At 56.9% G+C, this 20,459-nt stretch overlaps 1 protein-coding gene across 1 annotated transcript; it reads right to left on the bottom strand.

Moving 5' to 3' along the window:
* Positions 1 to 22: 22 nt before the first annotated feature.
* TTC38 (tetratricopeptide repeat domain 38) lies at positions 23 to 20,184 on the bottom strand. Its single transcript, XM_074375765.1, has 14 exons — positions 20,051 to 20,184; positions 18,931 to 19,008; positions 17,006 to 17,087; positions 15,439 to 15,610; positions 14,420 to 14,593; positions 13,165 to 13,240; positions 10,225 to 10,344; positions 8,210 to 8,269; positions 7,321 to 7,359; positions 5,801 to 5,882; positions 3,542 to 3,707; positions 2,324 to 2,483; positions 2,028 to 2,101; positions 23 to 871 (listed from the first exon to the last, which is right to left on the bottom strand). The coding sequence occupies exons 1-14, from the start codon at positions 20,081 to 20,083 to the stop codon at positions 778 to 780; spliced, it is 1,410 nt and encodes a 469-aa protein (XP_074231866.1). The 5' UTR covers positions 20,084 to 20,184; the 3' UTR covers positions 23 to 777.
* Positions 20,185 to 20,459: the final 275 nt, after the last annotated feature.

Here is a 20,459-nt window from a genome sequence, read left to right as displayed (position 1 = left end):
CCAGCAACAGTCAGTCAAAGGAAGCAATTAACAATTTATTTTAATCCCAGGAATTTGTTGAATCGATTTGGAGGCATCCACTGCCTCCCAGGAGACCTGCCCCCTCCCTGCCCCTGTGAGTCCCCACCAAATTTCAGTTTGCACTGAAGGAACCTGAGAAACATCTGTGAGCTGGAATCACCCCTCACAGCACGACTGAGCTGGCACATTCTACTGAAACCTGCCGCTTGCTCAGGGGGTGGAAGGGCACCGGGGCCAGGTTACCCATGGGGAAGAAGGAGACCGAGGCAGTGTTTAAAAAGCTCTTGTTTAAAAAGCTCAGATCTTGTTAAATGCTTTGGTTTTTGCCACAACAGGGCAACCCCTGAGCTGAAGCCTTATACCTCAGAAAGCACACCAACTCCATGAGCGTGCATTCGTATGATTAAAATCATGGTTGACAAGGGAAATCGTGTACCCAAGGCCCCTTTACAATGTGCAATTTAGAATAAAAAGAAAAAAAGCCCAAATCAGAGCCACTAATCCCTCCAGGGAAGCTTGAAGATGGAAAAATACAAGTTCCAAGGCAAGACCGGTTCGGTTCTGATTGCTTACAACTGCACCTTGACCCTTAACAAGGATTTGAAGAAGATTCTGAATCACTTTGAAAATTGATTTGAGTCCCTCTTCCTGTAATGCTGCTCTAGCTACTTGTAACCCTGTGAAGCCAGAGGGGCAGCTGGTCTGATGGCAGGGGAGGCTGCTGAGGGGCTCCACCGGGCAGGCGCCAGGCCTGGCTCACTGCAGGAGGTGGACGGCGGCTGCCTTTCGGATAAGCCTCTCAGTCAAGGGTGAGTTGGGCTTCAGTGCATCTCGCTCCATCAGAAGGCTCCTAGGGAAACAGGTGGGGTCTGTGGTGGAACCTCCTAGAAGGGTGTGCAAGCCAGATGGTCCCTGCACCCCAGGCAGGACGTACGCAGCACAGCTGAGGCTGAGGTGGGCAGAGAGCAAGACGTTCCCCTTCCCAAGTTGCTGGAGAGAAGGGACCGCATCGTGGCAGAGGGGAAGAGGGGATGGGATGGATAAAGGCAGAGGCAGGAGGCCTGGCCTTGGTGGGGACACCAGAGGGAAGGTCGGGGGAGGTGTGAGGATGAGAAAGTGCGGAATTCCAGGGCCCACCGTGTGCAGGCCTGTAGGACAGCGCCCCCCCCCCCAGCATGGACCACATCGCCCCCACTCCAGCCCCTACCCCCATGCTGGCCCCAGCTCCCCTGCCCAACTCTCACCCTCCTCTGTCCAAACAGCCCCACCTTCCCTGCCCAGCCACCACCCTGACACCCCTAGTCCTCTAGCCACACCCCTCCTCCTAACCGGACCACCCTGGCCTGGGTAAACCTGCCTGGTTTCAGCACCCCCCTCAACTGTCACCTCTGCAGGGCACCCTCCTTCTCTGGTTCCCACCCACTCAGTGCCTTCATCAGAGTGTCTTGAAACAATATGCTTGTGCTCGTGGCGGTTTTACATACATCTGTGGGATGAATTGCTTAGTGTCAGTCAGTTCCCACGTGAGAGGTAAGCTCCACGCAGCCTGGGCCTGGGTCTGCCTGCTGCCCACCACACCCCCCGGCACACAGCACAGTCTGGTAGGAAGACGTGCACTGCAGCCTGAAGGATCGGTAGGCATCAGCAGATGAAGAAGGAGAAAGTGTTCACCAGGCAGAGGGTGCAGCATGTGCAAAGGCCCAGGGGCCTGAAACAGTAACGAGCTCAGCATGGCTAGACTGAGGAGTGAGCTGGGGCAGACAGGAGTGGTGGCCTAGGAGTGGGGGTAGCTGGTACCCTTTGGTCAAGTTGAAAATACGAAGAGGGGAGAACCAGGTACCCCATAGCCTCACATCTCCACAGCCTCCAAGGGGGGCACCACCTCCGGCCAAGGGAGGTGGGAGCCTCTGGGCCCCTGGAAGCTGGTAGGGAGCCCTCCAAGTGAGAGGGCGGATGTGCCCAGAGTCCTTCCCAGCCGGGCTTTGGGACCAGAACGAGGAACTCACCGGGCCACGTTCTTGTGGATGCCGGACGAGCAGTTTAAGGCCGCGTGAATCAGTAGCTGGTTGAAGACGTCTCTCTGAAAGATCAGTGGGCAAGTGAGGCTCTGAGATGTGGGACGAGGGGTGGGAATACCTGCCCCCTCACCACAGCAGACCGGCCTGGTCTCACGGACGAACTCACCAGGGTGTGTGAACAACAAGGGCCCCCCACACCAGGAGACGGGGGCTGCGGGGCACATGGGCTCCTGGACCCGGGCCCTCGCTGCAGCTGCTGGGGTGGCTGGAGGCCAGGGGCTCACCTGGGCGTTGCTGCCTCCGATCTGGACAAGCCGGTAGCGGATGGGCAGGAGCAGTTCCACGACGCGGTCAGGGTTCCCGTTCTGGGCCTCCACCAGGGCCTGGCACAGAGGCAGCCCCACATCGTGGGCCAGGAGGTGCTGGCAGTTCTCCCCTGGGGACCTGCCAGCCCAAGAAGGCACCCTCAGTGGCCAGCAGGGCACTGTGTGCCACCCTGGTCACAGCACATCTGTCTCCCTGCCTGACTCAGGCCCTGGTGTCCCTGGCGCTGTGCCTGACACAGTGGGTGCTTTGAGCAGGTGAGTTGGCAGAAGTCAAGCAGCCAAGGAGGGGAGAAGACAGAGCTAGAAACTCAGGACAATTTGGGCAGGTACTCCAGTTTCTGGCCTCAGTCTGCTCATCTGTAAAGTGGGAGTAACAGTGCTGACCTCGCAGGGCGGTGCAGGTGAAGGCCTGGCACTGGAGCAGGCGCCAACCCCTGTGGACAGCTCTGGCAAGCTTTGCCTTCCTGTGGCCCTCAGGTGGTGGCTGATCTGGGTCATGAAGGCCGGGGGCCTGAAGCTCTGTTCCCAGCCAAAGCCCCAGTTCCTGGGGCTCGGCCCTGGGACGAGAGGCAGGGCAAGCGGCCATGGCGGTGGTCACCCTCCACCAGGAGCCTGGGACAAACACGAGGGATCACAGGCCCCACAGCTCTAGCCCTACAGGCAGGAGATGGGGGCTGGCTGCATCCCTGGCGGCCCTGTGCTGTGCAGAGCCCACCCCCCTGAACGCGCTCTGGCTCCCACCAGTGCCAGGAACTGCGCCAGGGAGGTGCGTGACCACGTCACTGCACTCACCCTCCCACCAGCCTGCCTCAGCAGATGAGGGAACAGGCTCAGGGCAGAGGAGCCCCTTGCCCAGGGTCCAAGACCCTGTAAGCGGCAGGTCTCTGGCTCCAGGCCCTCACTGTGTCCCTTGTGCGTGACACTGACATCAAGGCCGAGGGGATGGAGAGGCCGCTCTGTGTCCTCGGGGAACCAACCGTGCCCTTGCAGGGCACATCTTGCTGGGATGCACACCTGGTTGGGGGCACGCACCCGGAAGCGCACACCTGCAAGCAGCCCTCCACGGGCTTCCGTGCAGCGGGCTCCACCCCCACCTCCCAGGCAGGGGCAGACCCCCAGGGCCCTCTCAGCAGAGCGGGGGCCGGCCCCACCCTGGCGGCCTGGCCCCCCACATACTCGCTGGCATCCTGCAGGGTGGTCAGCAGCTCCTGTGTGGTCTGAGGGTCCCGAGCGCCCAGGGACGCCATCAGGAAGTGTGCATCATTGAAGAGCAGGATGTGGTCTCGGCTGTGCTTCTGGGTCACGGACAAGACGTCCTGCCACCGCTCACCCACAGGCACCCCTGGGACACAGAGGACACCCGCAGGCATGGCGTGAGCGCTGTGTGCACGGGCCTCTGGCACCCAGGTGGTTCCAGGTGAGGAGGCCGCGTGAAGCTGGCAAGCAGCGTCTGGCCTCAGGCTGAGGTCTTTGGGCCCAGTCTACATTAACTTTGTTTAATCATAAGAGCAACAGATGTGTAAGATAGAAAGCAAATTAAAAAAAAAAAAAAAAACTATGGAAGGGCGTTAAGTCTCTGGCTCCTCTGACAAACCCCAAAACCACTTTAAAATGCTTCCCGTGGTTACCGCTGAGATGGCGCCTGGGCAGAGCAGGTGCCCAGTAAGAATCTGCAGAGTTATGGGGGTGGGTATAGAGCCATGCTTAGCATGCACAAGGTCCTGAGTTCAATCTGCAGTAACTCTATAAAAAAAAAGCTTTTTTAAATGAGGAGGAAGGTATACTGCAGTGGTAAAGCGCATGCTTAGCATGCACGAGATCCTGGGTTCAGTTCTCAGTGCCTCCATGAAAGATAAGTAAATAAATAAGTAAATCAAATCCCCTTCTCCCCGTAAAATAAGAAAAGGAAGGAAGGGAGGGAGGGAGGGAGGAGGAAGGAAAGGAAGAAAGAAAAGAAAAGAAAGAATTAATCTGCGGCATCAGTGATAGCGTCCTCCCACCTTTGGGCCTGGATTCCCAGCTCTAGCTGGCCCCTGCTTGGGCTCTGCTCCATCACCACCACCCCCTCCTGTCCCGCTCCACTTCTAGAAGTTACCGGGTCCTCCCCCTGCTCCTCTCGGGTTCCTCCCTTGACCTTGCTGTTGCCCTTGACCTCCATTTCTCAGCACCTCCATCAAACTGGATGACGCTCTTGTACTGTGAGGGGGCGAGGGGCCTTTCTCTTCCCTCCCCCTGCCCCGCGGCACCTCCACTGCATCTCCCAGCCTCCAGACCAGTGCCCCGTGCCTCCTGGAGCCTCTCCTCACACGCACTCAGGGGGCCCAGGCTGGTGGCCTCAGCTCCACCTCCACAGGTCAGGGATCCTAGGGTCAACAGGACTTGACTCCCCCTGGGCCTCTCCCTCTCCACCCGGTCCTGGATGGTGCTGGCTGGACAAGGACACAGGCCTCCGCCAGCCCAGCTCCCTGCTTCATTACCTGGAGGACGAGAGCTCCTCGCTGTTCTCCCACCCCCTCAAGGATGCCCTGGCCTCCAGCCTGGCCTCCCCGACTCGGCCCCCACTGCTCAGTCTTTCTCAGAGCCAGGTCGGACAGGGCCTGCCCAGCCCTGCCTCCCAGGCTCCCCACAGACCCAGATAAAAATCGAACTCCTCGCCCTCCCTTCCTGCCTCCCAGTCTCCTCTGCCCCGTCTGACCCCCCAACCCTCCAGTCACTCGTCCTCATAATAGGGAACCAGCTTCTGTGTCTTGGGGGCTTCAGAGAGGCTGCTCTCAGACTGTAACATCCTTCCCTGTCGCTGCCTGGCCAAACTCTACATTCCCTTCTGTGGTTCACGGTTAACCTCCTCTAGGGAGCCTTCCTGGAACCCTCTGAAAACAGTTGGTCCTGCCCAGGCCTCATCCCCACGTTGTCCGGCTGACCCAGGACTAGAGTAGGTACAGGTTTGGCTCTGCTGAACCTAGGGGAGAGGGGAGAGCCATCTGGCACCCTCAGTGGTGGGCTGGAAGCCTTCTGTAGCCCCGAGGACTGTGGCCAACCCCACCCAGAGCATCCTACCTGCAGAGATGAGGTGACACTGTTGAGAAACCTCTCCCTCTGAAATCCCAGGAGGTTGAGAAACTCACCTGCCTTGTTCTAAGCTCTGCCTCTCCCCTGTGGCCTGCAGGTCGGGTGGGTAGGCTGTGGGAACAGCAGGTGCCACCCAGGTTCTGAGCCCCAGGCCTGCACAGGTGAGAACCAGGGGAAAGGGCAGTGATGGCCTGGGCCCACTGGCCTCAAGCCAGCTGGAAGGCAGCTACAGAGCTGGTACCTGGGGCTGCACCAGGCCTGCCGTTCCACTAACCAGTTCCTGGGCTGGGGCCCGGGCTGCGGCACACCATCCCCTCATGCGTGAGGATAGGAGAGGAGCCACAGGGGAAGGCCAGATCAGGCTACCTTCCATCTGCAGCCGGTAGAGGATGGAGCAGCTGTCCACCACATCCAGCATCGCACCGCTGGCCTGCAGGCTGGGGAGGATCTGGAAGACAGGACAGGTAGGGGATGAGAGGCTGCAGGCACGGCCAGAGTCCGCCTGTCTGGACCACGTGTGGGGCCTGGGCAGAGCCAGCCCTCAGCAAACAGGAGCCACCACCATCATCCCCTCCACCCTAACTATCGGGACAGTCCTCACCAAGAGCCTGGACCACTCCAGGCACTAGAGAGACACTAAGCAGACTTTGAGAAAGAGCCCACGGCACTGGGCACCAGAGGGAGCACGTGCCAAGCCCTGGAACCTGGCACCTCCTGCTCCCGGCCCCAGACCACGCTGGTCGCCCGTTCACGATGCTACATCCAGTTGGTCTGCACCGCATGGCACACAGCTCTCGTCACCCTTCATTTCTTAGCACGAAATCCCGGCATCTAGAAAGGATGACTTAAAGGAAACTTTACAGAACTGTTTCTCTCTGGGGTTTAGGTTTCCAGATCTCAGGCATTTTTGTGACCCCAGGCTCCGTTATGAAGCCCACCCTGGGGTCTCCCACAGCTGTGAGCGAGCCTTTTCTTCCTCTCTTAAACACATACTTAGGGGCTGGAGGGAGGAGGGGTGGGGAGTTAGTGTTTAGTAGGCAAGGAGTTTCAGTTTGGGAAGATGAAAAAGCTCCAGAAATGGATAATGGTGACGGATGCACAACAGTGTGAGGGTACTTAACGCCACAGACCCGTACACTCAAAACCGGTTAAAATGGTAAAATATGGTGTGTATATGTCACTATAATAAAAAAAATTCTTATGGGCAGACCAATGATTTTACCAAAGAAAAGCAACCTAAAATGACTGGAGACTATCTATAAAATAGATAAGGAGGGAGGGTATAACTCAGTGGTAGAGCGCCTGCTTAGCATGCACAAGGTCCTGGGTTCAATCCCTAGGACCTCCATTAAAAAATAATGATTTAAAAATAAATTAAACTTAATTACCTCCTCCCAAAACAAAAACAAATAAAAAAAGCAAAAAAAGATAAACAACAAGGTCCTACTGTACAGCACAGGGAACAATATTCAATTTCTTATAACACAGTGAAAAAAAATCTGAAAAGAAAAAATATATGTATATGTACGTATAACTGAATCACTTTGCTGTACACCTGAAATTAACATTGTAAACCATCTACACTTCAATAAAAAATTAAACAAAAAACCAAAACGCCTGGAGAAAAGCCTGAGGTTTCACAGCTGACCAGCTGAGACGTGTACTCTACCAACGCCTGCAGTGAACAGAGCCAACAGTGTCTTTGTCCCCGCCTGGGTCACGGCGCCACTTCGGGTGAGAGTCTGTGGCGTGAGGTCTTACGCAGCGCCGCGCGCCCGCGCCAGCTGTGGGTCTGGTTGGGGCCGTGTTGACGCGCTCAGAGATCTGTTAGGCCCTGACCAGCCCATCGCTGCAATAAACCGCATCGCGTGCGTACGGGGACTTACGTGGTCATCGCAGATGGTCAACGCGGCCTCGTATTCGCCCTGGGAAACGAAGTTTCAGCTCAGCACGTGGAGGTGGTGAAACGCACCGCTGAGAAACAAACTGAGGACGCCTCGCCAACCCCCACCCCGCCCTGCCCGGCGTCCCACATCACGTTACAAAGGGCTGGGCCTCGCTGCGGCGGGCCTCGGGATGGGAGAAGGGGATGGGGAACCCACGTCGGCTCCCGCCCTTCACTCCCCAGACTGTGCTGCTGCGGAGGGAACACTTTCTGTGAAAGCATTATGGTCCCTACGAAGTGCCTGTCAAACGGCTGCGGGCTTTTCCATGTGTTTTATTTTCCCCTCTGTTTTCCCTACTGCCTGTTCAGTTGGGCTCCCTGCTTATTTGGAGACACTGTGTCACTGCATTCTGCATGTCACTACGGGTCCTCACCTTCCAGGGACTTCTATTTGGCCGTGTCGGGAGCTTCTAGATTTTTCTCTATGATAAATGGCACCACAAGAAACACCCCTATGAATGAGACCCAGTGGTGGAATCACTGAGGCCAAGGGTGTCCCCACACCCTCGCTCCCACTGGGGAAAGGCGTTCAGGGTCCCGTGGCTCATCAGGTATGCTCCGTGGGGGTGGGGCTCAGCAGAGAAGCCCTCAGTCTAACTTGTCCCCACAAACGGCACATGATATACATGATTTCTGAGTCCAGACAGTGGAAAATACTGGAAGTATTTAAGCCTGAGAAGCTATTTGAAAACGTTAATGCCCTATTGCACCAGGACACCATTTAAATGTGCAAACACTCAGGACTGCTCCAAGGGATACAAACTGTAGCGAAAGGCAGAAATCTTCTTTCTCTGGACCTCATTGCAGGGTAAGACAGCTGGGCAGCTTACCTTTTCAATCAGATACAAAGCCCAGTGCCAGTAATTGTGACAAGCAAGCATGTCAGAGTCCTGGGGAAAGAAGGAGATGATGAGAGACAAGTCTGACAGCCTGCAGGGAAAAAGAGCAGCTGCTGTCTTGTGCCAGCACAGAGCCCCACAGCTTTGAGTGCAGGAAACACCTGCCAGGTCCCTACCCTGGCCGGCCTGTGCCGGTGACTCCACGCGTCTTTGCTTAAGATGGTCCTACATCTCCCTATCCTATGCCTAGCAAACACCTACTCATCCTTCAGCACTCACCTCATAGGTTGCCTCCTCCAGGAAGCCTTCCCTGACCACTTCCCCCACTAGCCCAGTTGGGTAGGATGCCTACTCCGGGTTTCCGTGGCCCCAAGAGTGCCCGTGTCCTGGTGTGGTCAGCTACTGGGAAGCTGCTCACTCCATTTGACAGGCAGGTCTTTTGAAGACAGAGAGGTCTGGGCTGGACTCTCAGTGGGGTTCCCAGGGCAGGGTACAGCCTGAGGCAGTGCCTGGAGCCTGGACTGTGGCAGCAGCCAAATGCCTGGGGCAGGTGCAGGAGGAGGAGGAAAGGGAGCCCCAGGCTACACCGTCCATCCCAGGGCTGTCCAGCCAGGCTGGAGGCTGCCAGGAGCCACAATCAGGGACATGTGCTGGCATCAGGGAATTAGGGCGTGCTGGGAGATTACCCAGTGATCCCGGGCCACTTCATTTTACCCAATCAGACCAACACTAATGGGGACTCATTTGGGGCCAATGGCTTCACAGTTGTCACAACAGCAGGCTTTCAGATAAGGAAACTGAGGCTCAGAGGGTTCACCTTCCTGCCCTAGGGTAGAGTCAGGCATCAAGCACCCAGGCCCAGGAAAATCAGAGTCTGAAGGCAGGAAGAAAATGGGCTACCAGTGCCCTACCCAGGCCTCCCTGGCCTCTCTCGGGGAGGACGTGGCCACATGGGCGCCCCCTCCACCCACAGTCAGTGCTCCCACAAGAACCAGCAGTACCTGCCGGAGGAGCCTAGGACGGGGGCCCACCCCACACTGCACCCCGACTCCCAGGGCCTAGCTTTGTGCCCAGTGTTTGGGGATCCTTAGAAAGATCTGAGTGTGATCTGATGAGATTAGAGTTAGGTCAATGATCTAATGAGATCTAATGAGATTATAGTCAAAGGTTGCCTCACACCTGTTCACCTGCTCTACCTAACACCACTCCCTGGGAAGCCAGGAATCGGCCGTCTTGTAAATTATTTCTCTCCGGCAGGTCCCAGGCCAGGGAGCTGCCAGGAGGAACCCAGTTGGCCACGCCAACCCCCTGCTCCCTGCCCGGTTTTTGGTCTCTCCTTGGTTTGCCCAGTCACTAGCACCTGCTGCTGGGTGCCAGACCCTGGCAGAGACCACCTCGGCTGGGGTGCCCTGGGAAGCCCACCACGGCACAGAGAAGGGCAGGGCAGCAGACCACACCTGGGCAGGTGGCCAGGCTGTGTGCCAGAGACTAACGCAAGGACTGCAGGCGCAGGCAGAGGAGGCAGGGCCACTGCAGCGGTGCAGGTGAGTGCTGGGAGTGGGAGCAGTGAGGCCCCAAGGAAGGGCCTGGCCAGCCCCGCAGACAGTCGCCAGGCCATCATCCCTGTACCAGCCCCTGAGGGAGAGTGCTCCTTGGTTCTGGGGCCCCGCTGAGCCCACTGGCCGGTGGTGGAAGAGGCAGTTCAGAGCCCCCGTGGTTCTCACCCCGGCCAGGCTCCTATTTCCCCGGCAAATTTCTCACCAATTCCTTCCTATAACCAATGCCTCAGGCCACAACCAATTCTAGAATCACCTGCAAAACGCTGGCAGGTGTTGGGGAGCCATGTGGCTCCCAGGGAACTCTGTGGTTTGACAGAAATGCCTCCAAGTGGAACATGTTTCCCCAGAACTAAGCTGCACCCTGTAACTCTTGTCTATCAAGCTCAGCTTAACCTGGGGGAACAAACAGAATTTCCCAGACAGATGGATGGACAGGAATGGCCATACCTTCCAGTGGGTTTCTGAGTGCCGCATGAACTCCAACCCGTCCTGGACCTCTGCTCTCATCTCATGAATATGGGCCACGGTATGCACTGACCACGCGTCCGTCGGGTTAATAGACAGAGCCTACGTTGGGGTGGGGGGTGGAACACAAGTCAAATAATATGGGCGAGTCAGGCTGCCAGGTGACAAAGTCTCCCCAAGTCATGCAGGAGCACGAGGGGCCCGAGCAAGTGCGGGGACTGGGCTCTGCCTCAAATCAACAAGGAGCCCAAAGACCATCTCGGTGGCCAAATGCAGGATGCAGCCAACATCGCCCATTTCACAGATGAGGAAACTAAGGCTCAGGGAGGCAAAGTGACTTGCCCGGGGCCACACTGGGCGGCAGAGGGGTCTTTCCAAAGCAGGGGCTCATCCAACTTGCCGGCCCCACTGCCTCCTGCATACAGCTGAGTCACCTGCAAAGTGCCATGCAGTTTTCCCCATGGTGAGAAATAACGCCACCTCTCTCCTAGGGCTGCCGTGGAGGCAAAGTGGATGCTGAGTGTGTGTTTCAGGGCCTCTCGGCTGCCCCTTCCCACTGACACACATGCAAGGACCACCCCATGTGGCTTTCCAGGCTCGTTCTGATAGTATGGCTAATAACAATGACAGCTGCTCACGTGACTAGTGACCTTGACAGTGACAACAAGGTAGGGGGGACAAGGGGCCTGCCTCCCACCCTGTAGTGGGTAGTTCACTTCAGGGTTACTGAGTGCTTACTGAATCCCCGCACAGAGCAGTAAGCAGGGGCTCGCCGTGGTCCTGTGGACCATCCACACGAGCCCAGGTCCCCCACCCCAGATCTCGGCTTCCCCCAGCCCTGTTGCCTCAGTCCCCCATGCCTTTCACAGGAGCAGAATTGGGAAGGCACCTGCTGCGAGGTCTGTGCTGATGGACTGTCCCCAGCAAGTCCTGCCTCCCTGCTCCAGCCCCTGCTTGCCTGGGCCCACCCAGTGCACGAATGGGACGCTGAGAACAGCACGTCTGCAGGGACAATGGGCAGCCTGGGGCAGAGCCCTACAGGACCAGGACACTTTGGGAGGCCATAGGGGCGCAACTAAGCAGGCCCTGGCAGTGGGGACCCGCTAAGCATGCTGCGCAGGACAGAGGTTCAGGGCGGCAGGGCTGATCTCGCCCGCTGCTGAGATTAAGCCACTACCTGCCTCCGAGGGGCTCCTGGCCAGCTTCCCAGGTCCCCTGGGACAGAGTACAGGAACCTGCCAGCCCTCCAGCCATTGTCCCCAGAGCACGCCCTTCCCACCTGCGACCTCAGCCTCGGCCAATTGGGCGCTCCCTGGCCCTGAGCTCCGAGGCCCTGCCTGCAGCTGTTTCCCTGACAGGGCTTGAGGGGTCCAGACGGCCCAGCACCACTGCCTTCCTGTCCAGGGGTTCGGCCTGCGGATGCGGCCCACGTGTCACCACCGCGAGGCCTCTCTAGAGCTGGGTGCAGCCACCCTCACTCTCCTAGAAGCCTGGCCTGGCCCAGTAATAGCCTGGCATGCTGGTGCTGGGGTCTGAGTGTGGGCGCCTGCAGGAGTGGGTATAGAAGGAGGGCGTGAAGGGAGCAGAGGGGGCACCCTGTCCCCACCCCACTGCTCTCTGCTCCTGGCAGGGCATGAGCCTGCCTGCACCTTTCGGCCACCTTCTGGTTTCCCGAAACTTCCTGACAGCCCCTGGGTGCCCAGACAGACGCCACTCAACACGAGGGCCCAGCTGCCATGTGGGCCCTTCCTGCAGCCGACTACCCAGATGGTGCGGCCCAGTCACCAGGCCCTGGAGCCAAGACTGCCATGAGGCCCTCCCCCATGCCCCCCATTTCTGTAAGTGGAGTTGTCTTCAGAGACCCCACAGGCCCTGGGGACCCTCAAAGGGCGTTGGCTGTTTCTTAGAGAGGGGTGCTGGGAGCCAGCTATGGAAACGTCTCAGGGAAGAGCGCTGGCTGGGTGCTGGGGAGGAGTCTGGTCCAGGCAGCGTGGACTGTGCTCGGGTCAGGAGGCCTGTGTGAGCATGACTCAGCGTTTCAACTGCGTGGCCGTGGACCTTGGCCTCTCGGAGCCTTGGCGTCCTCCTCTGGGCAATGAGGAGTTCACTGCCTCGTGGCAGGGGCTGAGCAGATGGGAGTGGTCTGTATAGAGTGCCAGCCCTGAGCCAGGCACAGGAGCGGCTATCCTTACCCACCCCCATGTGCATGGTGGCCCCTCCCTGGGCCCCAGGTTCTACTCCTGCGAGACGAGGAGCTGGAGGAGAGGGACCTTGAGAACCAGAGATACCATGGCACCCAGGCCTGCAAGTGAGGGACGGCCTTAGTGCAGACAGGGTACCAGCCAGCCCATCTCACCAGCACAGAGGGAGGGGTCTGGGCCCTCGGGAAGTGCTTAGCAAACCCACCCTACTCTGCCCCTCTGGGTCGGGTCGGTGGTCAAGAGATGGGCTGGCCGGCAGGACCCCAACACCAGGTCAGGGCCCACCCAGAAGCAGCCTCACTCATCACCCATCACTCAGCTCCCGGGCTCTCGGGGCGTCACTAACACTTAGAAATGTGAGGTTCCAGGTGGGAGGACCAACGCTGACACACGCTTCCCCACCTACAAGTCTGGTTCCAGCAGCGCAAACTGCAGGCCCTGGGGACAGGGCTGGGGGCACCGTGTGGCCCTGAGTGGGAGAGAGGAAGTCGGAGCCTCCCTGGGCCTCATTCACCTCCCTCGCCTGTGCAGGCCGCCTGCAGGGCCACATGGCTCAGGTGGCAGGAGGCAGCTGCTCTGTCAACACGAGCCCTCCCGGTAGGAAACGAGGCCGAGGAGGGGGGCCGTGCTGGGGTCACCCATGAGTGGTGGCCCTCACGTGTTCTGCCCCACCTGACGCCACTCTCCAAGGAGTCGGGCACCTCTGTAAGGGCCCACTGACCTCTTTGGCAAGCTTTTCCGCCCGATCATAGAAGTTGGTTTCCATCAATCCGAAAGAATAGATGCCCTTCACATAGCTGAAAACAGAGGAAAAAAATCCTTTAAAAAAAAAAGTAGACTGGAACTGTTCAATCCTCAACATGACCTGGGTAGGCTGAATTGTGTCCCCGAAAATGGTACATTTGAACATGTGCCCTAACTTAGAATTAGAGTCTGCAGATGGTCATCAAGATCCTCAATTTAAGATGAGGTCACCCTGGATCCTGGTGGGCCCCATAGCCAATGGCTGGTGTCCTTATGAGAGAAAGGAGAGGGAGGTTCGGATACGGAGACACAGAGACACAGACACAGACACACACACACACACACACACACACACACACACACACACAGGACAGACAGCCAAGTGAAGATAGGCAGAGACTGTGATTTCAGATTTGCCAATCCCCACAATCACATGAGCCCATTCCTTAAAATAAATGTCTCCCTCCTCCCGCCTCCCTCCCCCCTTCCCCCACATATATGCAAATAGCATGGATACAGACACAGGTCTACATATCCCATTGGTTCTGTTTCTCTGGAGAACCGTGACTAATGCAGCTCTTCCATCTGTTAATCCATTTGACCTTCACAACAACCCTGTGATTAAGAGGCATTGGAGGTGACCAGGTGTGGTGGACCCTAGAGCTGTTCATAGATATTCCAGGCCCTCCTCTCCTCCCAGCACACAGCAGAGCTGCACTTCCTGGCCTCCTGTGGGTGGGTGACCGGCTCTGGCCAATGACTGGGGAACTGAGGGGTACCCCCTTCACTCTGAGCCCTAATGCCATCGTGAGTCCCTCAGCAGAGCTCTTCTTTTCCCTCTCAGCAGCTGGTGTGTCCAGAGAGCAGCTGCTTCATCCGCCGGGATCCTGGAGGGAGACAATGGCCTAAGTGCAGCCTCCTATGATGGGCATGTATTATGTGTGAGAAATTAACCTTTGCTGAAGCAAGCTTTGGAGAAAAAGATCTAAAGGATGTTTGTTACTGTGGCAAAAACTAGCCTATGCTGACTGATACACAATGGTACTACCTCATTCACAGGATGGGATGAAGATCAAATGAAGACATGAAGCCTGTTTACTTTAAAGACCTAGGAAAATAGCAATGGTAGTCTCACTAGTTTTAGGGCAGGGCCAGGAGAGTAGCCACATTTTTAGGGCAGAGGAGAGAGACTAACAAATAGCGCAATGATGTGATTTCTAACTGGCTCCTACCTGCTCAGGGGGATGTCAGGTGTCCAGAAGGGATAAACTCGAGCCACAGAATCTCGCATCTGTTCCTGGTAGCCCAGGTAAAAATAGGCATCATGGGAGAATTTCAGGGCCAACATGTCCGTTGGGTGATCCCGGAGAATCTCTTCCCACAGTTCACAGGCTCTCGGAAAGTTTCTGGAAGCCAAGAAAGGTTTCTCAGCAACACTGAACACAGTCCACACCCGGGGAGTGTAAAAGGGTTCATTTCCTGTCTGTGTCACAGCCTGCATTGAATTGGTTAAAATACACATATAAGATTCTATGTTAGGTTGTGGCTCAGAAAATTGAAAAGCCTGTGAGAAGTGTTACTCTCTAATTCAAGCAAAAAACAAAAACAAATACAAAAAACTGGTTCAATAAGCTGCCAAAGACAATTTCACCTGAGACCATGAACCAGCTGCAGGAAGTCTCCAAGGTGGAAGTCCACCCCCGCGCTGACGTCTGCACTGACTGACCGGGAGGACCGGGACAGGACTCTCTGTCGCTGTACCATTAGCTCAGGTCGCCTAGCTCTGCGGGGCATCTCCCCTGGCCAAGCAGACACAGGGTGGTCCTGGAGGCAGGCTTCAGGGTCAGGATGCACCCACACAAGGGGACAGTGGTGGGAACAACAGAAGCAGGGGACACACCTGGAAGACCATGGTGGATGGTCACAGGGTGTGTCAGGACAGGAGCAAAGGGCGAGGGCTTCCTTCCCTCTTCTGTCTCATATATTTCTGTATCATGGTCCTATTATTTTTGGGATGAAAATAATAACCAGTTTATTTAACAAAACAAAATAAATTGCTTTGAATGCTAAACTGGGAATCCGAGCCAACTACATCCTCATTCAGCAGTCAACTGGGGCCGGAGCAGCAGGGAGGATGCGATCTTCAGTCAGACGGGCCCGGGAGGCAGGGTGAGAATCACCGCAGGGCCCCATGGTACCGGGGCAGCCAGCCCTGTGGCATCGCCCAGTATGGCCCAGGGAGGCCCCTCACCCCTTGGCAAAGGTCTCTACTGCAGACACGTGCAGCCGCTCCCGCTGTGTCAGTGGCTGCGTTTTGGAAATCTCCACCATGGTCTTCACAGCCAGGTCCAGCTCTTTGTCCAGCCTCACGGATCTTCCGGTGCCAATCAGCACGAGGCCATTAGCGATGGCGTGGCCCATTGCTGGCAAAAGAGGGGAAAACAGCCAGGGTGATTCAGACGACCTGGTCCAGCCCAGTCCAGCCCCGCCCCATATGTGAAATAAACAGCCCACATCCCAGGAGGGGCAAGCCAGGAGGCAGGCAGGCTGTGTGTGGTGTCCCCACCAAGAGTCCTGAACTCAGCCCAGGCCTTCACCATGCATGTGGAGGAGTGGCAACCCTAAAACATCCAGCCCCTCCTCAAATATTCTCCTACCCAGGGCATTCTGGGGCGTGCCAACCTCCGGAGCACCTGCTGGTTCCAGGCTGCCTCCAGGCTCCTGTGCAGCCCCCCCTCACTTCCCTTATCAGCTGATATTGTCACTACGACCAGTCAAGGCCTCCCAGGGGCCACCCAGTAGATGCTGTCAGGGGCCAGGTCCCTGGGGCACAGAAGCCAGGATCCTGTCTTGGCTGCTCTTGTGTGCTGAGGGCTTGGAGTTGGTGGAGATGGGGTGTGCCTTGTGGCCCTTGTAGCATCATTGCTGGCAGATGTCCAGGTCCCTGATCCTACCTGGGCTTCCCAACCCCCACCTTGACAGAAGAAGGGTGTCTGCTGGCATTTGGAACTCACTCCCCGGCCGAGGGCTGGGACCGAGGACCCAACCATAGCGCTGGGACCACCCATGTGGCCCCTGCTTCTGACCTGGGGCCCGAGGTCTGCTCAGAGGGCCTGAGCCCACTCCTGGCTATTGGCTCCCCCTATGGCTTCCTTCTTCCTGTATTCTGTGTCCCTGGCCCTCAGTGGGACCTGGCTACCCTCCCCTCCTCAGCTCTTCTCTGCAGCCCAGAACCTCACCTGACACTGGGGTAACCTTCCTGGGGTTCCAGAATGCACTGGGCTGACTCCCTCCTGCCCTGCAAGCACATGGCTTGCCTGCAGTGCCAGCCTCTGTCACTGGGTTGGTCTCCCCATCCCAGCTGTTCTCAGGAAGGCCTCACTAGTGCCCCAAGAAGTGGCAGTGGCCACCTCTTGTGTTCTGGGAGGGGTCCAGGCTTTGGGTTCAGACAGCTTTGTCTGATCCCAGGCCCCCAACCACCAGCTGAATGGCTTTAAGTATATGTCTTACTGTCTCTGAACCTCATTTTCCTCATCTGAAAAATGGGCTCAGTGTCTTCCCTGCAGAATTGATGTACGATTAAAGAAAACATTTAAAAGATGCCTTCTATAGAACCTGGCATCTTTATGGGAGCAGCTGTTATTCTAAGCACAGCAGTGGCTGTCATCTTCCCTCCCCCTCCTCTCCATGCAAACACCAGCATGGTCACTGCCACCAGGCCTGCCCTCCCCAACCCAGCTGAGTCCTGCAGTCAGGGGACCAGTGAGGGACTGGGCTCGTGAAACGGGGCTGCTCAGCTGAGGGAAAGCATCACTCACCGAAGGTCGGATCTGCTGCTTTGAGCTTTGACAGGCAGCCCTCAATGCCACCAAGACTCTGGTCGTTGGTCCATTTTACATACTGAAATACAAGGGTGAAATAAAGCTGCCCTCAGGGAGTTTTTAGTTCATGTTAATGAAGGCATGTATCTAAACCTTGATTTTTTTTTCTAGAACACTGAGTATTTTCTGAACCTTAGCTCAAAGAAAACATAACTGGGTTGATCTCACATGAAGAAACTGAATACACGTAACTCAAGGCACACTTTCTAGGGCTGGTGAGGCCACCATTTCCCAAAAAGAAACATCTACAGGAAGTTTCTTCCTGACAGGTGACCTGCCCACAGCGTCAGCCGTGACTTCAGGTACCACAACCGGAACCCTCCTGCTTCCTATTCATTCCTTTAAAAAAGAACCATAGAAAAAAAAATTAAAAAGAAAATAAAAAAGAATTTTTAAATACTAAAAAGAAGTCAACATTCAATATAGAAAGTTAGGAAGAGGCACGAAAGCTGCAAGATCAAACTCACCTTGAATCTCACCTCAGTATCATTTTTGACAATGTGGTGTATTTGTTTCTAGCCCTTTTTTTCAGTGCCTAATTTTTTAAAATCCTAAAACCATAATAATGCATTTGATTTCAGAACGTGTTCTTCCAGATGTCCAACCTACATCTACACAAATACAGCACATGTATTTTAACGAGACACAGGGGGGTTGGCACAGAACACACACAGGCGGGGCAGGGGGCAGGGGGGCTGCCTCTGCACTGGGAACTGTCCCTGTAACAAATCACGCTCTGCAGAGGCCTAATGGTGCAGGAAGGGCACATACAGACATAGAGCGATGCACACCGTGGCGTCTCTGGGCAAGCTGACGGCATTTCACCAGTTGTTTCTTGTATGGCCCTTATGTTTCTAGAAGCTTCCTTGGTCCTTATGCTGTGTGGATGGAGTCAGGAGGTAGCAGTTTCACTGCTCACGCAAAAGCTTAGCTCTAGTTTTCCCCTGGCGTTTGCAGACCCAGGTGAACCCTGCTCCTCTGACTCCCTGCAGGAGTCAGCTCGGCGCTCTGGGCCCCAGTTTCCTCACCTGCCAAGCAAAGTAGTTGGGCCTTACTTCTGAGCTCCTCCTAGTTCTAAAACTGTAGGCTCCTTCCCTGGTGTTGGAAATGACTGGCAACGTGGTGGAAGGTCTTAGAACAGCCGTAGGTGAGAGCAGTACGTCCACTGATTAGCCTCAGGAGAGGGGCCCCCATCAAACCCTCAGCAGGCCACAGCGGGGCGCCCATGGAGGGCTCAGCACCCTCCAGACCATCCCCACTGTCTGCCACTTGGGGGACCTCTCAGCCATGCCGCGGGCAGGCAGGGACATTTCCACTCCCTAGGGGTACAAAGTACACGGATTCTACTGCGGTCGATTGCCAAAGCCTCCATGCAATTTAAAAAGCACCCACCACCTTCTGAGCCCCTGACCGTGGGGCTTTGGTGCAGCCTGAGCCCTTGGTCCTGCCCGAGGATGCTTCCAAGCCTTATGAAGACTTTTGGGTCCCCACGAAGCCCTGCTGCACACAAGTTTACCAGGAGACTTGGGTAGGAATGAGGATAATGAACTACACTGTTTATAAAATCAGGATAAAGGTGTAAAATTTTGAAAGCTTCAAGTCCTGTGCCTGCTCACGTCATCACTGACCAGCTTTACTGGGAGAGCACATCAGATGACAGGTAGTTTGGCTGCAAACCTAAGCCAGCTATGGTAAATGGGAGCCTGACTCATGCAAGTACCATTTACTCGTGGCACGAATACATGCAGCTGTAAGATGCACTAAAAAATATTTATTTCCAAAAAAAAAAAAAAGCATTCACCAAGGTAAGAAACCTCCCCATAGCCCGTTACAGAAGGGCCACCACTCCTCTGTGGGTATACCTGGGTCAGGGTGGCATCAAACAGCCTGCAGGCCTCGTTGCTTGAGGCTGAGAGCGGGAGCCCAGCATCCTTCCACGCCTACACACAGAGAGATGTCATATTACAGGCAGTCCTCTAAACACACACCAGCCCCAGCCCTGAGCACCGGAGGTCTCCCAGCACCTAGCATGCGGTAGGCATGGGCCTCGGTGAGACCCGTCCTTTTGGGGTTCCCAGATTTCATAGATAATTAAGTGGAGAAAGAGAGATGAGCCCTGGGCCGGTCGGGTCCCCATGCAAATCCCAAGGGCCTCTAAAATAGCTGTGTGCCCTCAGGTAAGGTCCTCCCTCTGACCCTTGGCTGGCCCCTTTGACATGGGGCTCCGGGGGATACGTGGGTGACTGTGAAGAGTCTCCTAGGGAGCAGACACTCGTAGGTGGGAGTCCCTGATCTGGCTGGGGGAGATCTGCCAGGGCAGAAGAGAGGCCAGCGCTGGAGTGCAAGACCAGGAGCGTGTTCTTTCCTCTGGCTGGCAAGGTGTACACTCTATGCCAACCGTGGAAGCAACTCCTCTCATCTCCCCATCACCTCACCAGACGATTCAAACCTTCAGGTCTGTCAGTGGAAGCGTCGCCAATTGTCAGAACTGTGTGCCCTGCCAGGGGCGCACGCACAGGGGACTCCCCGGGGTGGGGAAATATCCTTTACTCTGGCCAGCCCAGCGGCCAGATCCTCGTGAGGAATATTGCGTTGCTGTGGGCATGACTCCTCGCTCCTCTGAACACCCCTTCCACATCTGCAAAATGGGTCCAGGCTCCCTGCCCTGGCGGGTCCTAAGAAGACCCTCACTAACACGCAGCGTCCCTGCCTGCGACACGCCGGGGTCCAGGAGCTAAGTTTTAAGGGGGTCTGGGGTCTCCGGGGGGCCCCGCCCCACGCCGCTGGTTTCTCTAGGTGGGGGCCCCACTGGAGGGTCCTCTGTTCCCTTTCGGGCGCCCCGGACGCGCGCCCGCTTCTAGAAGGCCGCGCCCCACCCAGACCCCGGGCAGGTCTGATCCCGCCCCCGGGGTGCCGGGCCACCCCCGTGGTTGCGGGGTCACGGGGCCGCGGGGGACCGGGTCGGGGGCGGCCTCCGCGTACCTGGCAGTCGCGCAGCGGCGCGGACACAGCCATGGTGCAGGTCGGTGTCTGGGGCGCAGGTAGGTGTCCGGCGAGTGGGCTTCCGGGTGGGGGCGGGGTGCGAGCCCCGGGGGCGGGGCGGCCGCGCTCTCCGCTCTCTCATTGGTCGGCTCCGGCCCGTGGCTCCCTCCTCCCGGACTGTGGGAATCCCGGTCGGCTCGAGGGGGCAGGGGTGAGTCTCTGTGTACTCTCCGGCTCCCCTCGCCCCCCGCCATTAGACCGGGAGCCTGGGGCCCCGGGGCCAGAGGGCGAGCTGGGGGGCTCCTCCCCGGGGGGACCCTCTTGGGGAGACGACTGCAGAATCCCTTGGGAGGTCGAGAGACCTGGGACTGCGGTCGCTTTCAAGCTCATGTAGTCCCACTGGGAAGCC

The sequence above is a fragment of the Camelus bactrianus genome, chromosome 12, assembly GCF_048773025.1.
Source record: "Camelus bactrianus isolate YW-2024 breed Bactrian camel chromosome 12, ASM4877302v1, whole genome shotgun sequence".
Classification (NCBI taxonomy): domain Eukaryota; kingdom Metazoa; phylum Chordata; class Mammalia; order Artiodactyla; family Camelidae; genus Camelus; species Camelus bactrianus.
This window is presented reverse-complemented; position numbering and strand designations above follow the sequence as displayed.